This window comes from Setaria viridis, chromosome 8 (assembly GCF_005286985.2).
Source record: "Setaria viridis chromosome 8, Setaria_viridis_v4.0, whole genome shotgun sequence".
NCBI classification, from domain to species: domain Eukaryota; kingdom Viridiplantae; phylum Streptophyta; class Magnoliopsida; order Poales; family Poaceae; genus Setaria; species Setaria viridis.
Window position 1 is genome coordinate 32,985,222 of NC_048270.2, and position 2,446 is coordinate 32,987,667.

Genomic DNA, 2,446 nt, shown 5'->3' on the forward strand with positions numbered 1-2,446 from the left:
ATAATATGAATATTAATTGTAGCATGTCCAGTGATGCTAGCTTGTCTGCCTGTTTTTGCATTGCGGCAACATTCTGGCATCTTCACACCACGCGCAGCAGGAGCTCTTTATCTGGCTCATACTCGTATCTGCCTTCTCATGGCAGAGCTGTTAGAGATTAATCTTGTCATTAGAGCATTGCATGTTTACGTTCTCAGTTGCATTTAGAAAATAATTGTCTGTGTGTAGTTCTCTGCATGTTTACATAGGAGTATACACGTTTGGTGAGAAGCCATGCCATGTGAAGTGGCAGTGCATGCTCGTGATAATTGTTGTAACATGTTTAGACTGCACGAGAGATTAATTAGGAACTAGCCATGCATAGGATTCTATTCTGGGTCAAAGCCACGAAGTGTTTTCATGGCGGAAGAATAGGACGGCGTCCAGGGACTGGGCACTTGCATGCTGCTAGCATGTTTCCACGGTTGCACGTTGCGAGATGCAGCGTGAGTCTCGGCTGAGTGATTTTGGCTGGCCGTTTATTTCATGCATGTACTTGAGTTTATATATGAATGAAAAGCGACGGGAGTTGTGTGGCTTGCGTCAACAAAAGAAAACTGCTAGCTTGTGTCATTCTGTACATGTGCGTGTATCTACCAAAGAGAGCAGGCGAGTGTTTGCGATAAACACTTGCTGGTGAGGGAGAGATTCCCAACATCAGTGAGGAGAGAATTCCAACAATTGGTATCAGAGCCGGTTTTTTCAACGAAGACGATGCCGCGCGACGATTCTTCATCGGGCAAAGCCATTGTGAGTGGTGGTTTCGGCAACACGACGACAACGACCGCGGCGACGGGGAGGCTCCCATTCCCGATGCTGACCAGGACGAACTACGCGTCGTGGGCGCTGAGGATGAAGTACATCTTGCGCACCAATGGTGCGTGGGGTGCTGTTGATGCTAAGAAGGCATCCGGCAGTACCGTCGATGAGAGCATGGACTGCCTAGCCTTGACGATCATCTCACAGTCGATCGACGACGAGACGCTTCTACGAGTTGCTGAGAAGGAGACTGCCGCTGATGTATGGGTGGCTTTGCGCTCCATGCATGTGGGCAGCGAGCGCGTCCGGGAGGCAAGAATTCAGTCCTTGCGGTCTGATTTTGATAACCTTAAGACGGGTGATGCAGAGTCCGTGGATGATTTCGCGTTGAAATTCACGGCGCTAGTTGGGCGCATTCGTGAACTTGGTGACGCGATGGACGAGAAGTACGTCGTGAAGAAGCTGCTGCGAGCCGTCTCCACCAAGTTCATCAACGTCGCTTCATCATTGATGCTTTTTAGCGACATTAACAAAATGGCCATGGAGGAGGCCATTGGGTCGCTGAAGGCGCATGAAGAGCTGCTGAAGGGATGAGAGGTCCAAAGGGAAGAACAACAGCTTCTCATGGCAAGAGCACGTGACTCGTCTGGAAGGCGTGGTCATGTCCGTGACGAGCAGAAGGACAAGAGCAAGGTAAAATGCTACAATTGCCAACAGGTTGGACATTTTGCTTGGGAATGTCCTGAGAAGAAAAAGAAAGATGAGACTGCACTCCTTGCCGCAGCATCAAGTGACTATGAGCCAGCTCTCCTGTGAATGGCAATGCCAAGATTAGGGGGGTAATTGTTAGAGATTAATCTTGTCATTAGAGCATTGCATGTTTACGTTCTCAGTTGCATTTAGAAAATAATTGTCTGTGTGTAGTTCTCTGCATGTTTACATAGGAGTATACACGTTTGGTGAGAAGCCATGCCATGTGAAGTGGCAGTGCATGCTCGTGATAATTGTTGTAACATGTTTAGACTGCACGAGAGATTAATTAGGAACTAGCCATGCATAGGATTCTATTCTGGGTCAAAGCCACGAAGTGTTTTCATGGCGGAAGAATAGGACGGCGTCCAGGGACTGGGCACTTGCATGCTGCTAGCATGTTTCCACGGTTGCACGTTGCGAGATGCAGCGTGAGTCTCGGCTGAGTGATTTTGGCTGGCCGTTTATTTCATGCATGTACTTGAGTTTATATATGAATGAAAAGCGACAGGAGTTGTGTGGCTTGCGTCAACAAAAGAAAACTGCTAGCTTGTGTCATTCTGTACATGTGCGTGTATCTACCAAAGAGAGCAGGCGAGTGTTTGCGATAAACACTTGCTGGTGAGGGAGAGATTCCCAACATCAGTGAGGGAGAGAATTCCAACAAGAGCTAGCTATAAGGAGCCTCCTGCCACGGTTGCCGCCGGCAGCTGCCACGGTTTGCCTGCAAGGGGTCCCATTTGACTACGTGCCAATGCTCCAGTTCCAAATTCCAGACAATGGCCCGGTAACAAAACTTTTCAGTCTTCCAGATAAAATTCCACTAGGCCACGCAACTCCTCGGAACGCCAATTTCTTGACCTAAATCTAATTGAAGGTGTCCTGCCAGCATGGTTGC

General features: G+C 48.5%; 1 protein-coding gene across 1 annotated transcript; it reads left to right on the forward strand.

Moving 5' to 3' along the window:
* Nucleotides 1–597: 597 nt before the first annotated feature.
* Nucleotides 598–2,060, forward strand: LOC140223655 (uncharacterized). Its single transcript, XM_072295717.1, has one exon. The coding sequence runs from the start codon at nucleotides 754–756 to the stop codon at nucleotides 1,390–1,392; it is 639 nt and encodes a 212-aa protein (XP_072151818.1). The 5' UTR covers nucleotides 598–753; the 3' UTR covers nucleotides 1,393–2,060.
* The last annotated feature ends 386 nt before the right edge of the window (nucleotides 2,061–2,446 follow it).

Coding starts and splice junctions, on each gene's coding strand:
- LOC140223655 (XM_072295717.1), top strand. CDS start 754: ATGCCGCGCGACGATTCTTCATCGGGCAAAGCCATTGTGAGTGGTGGT.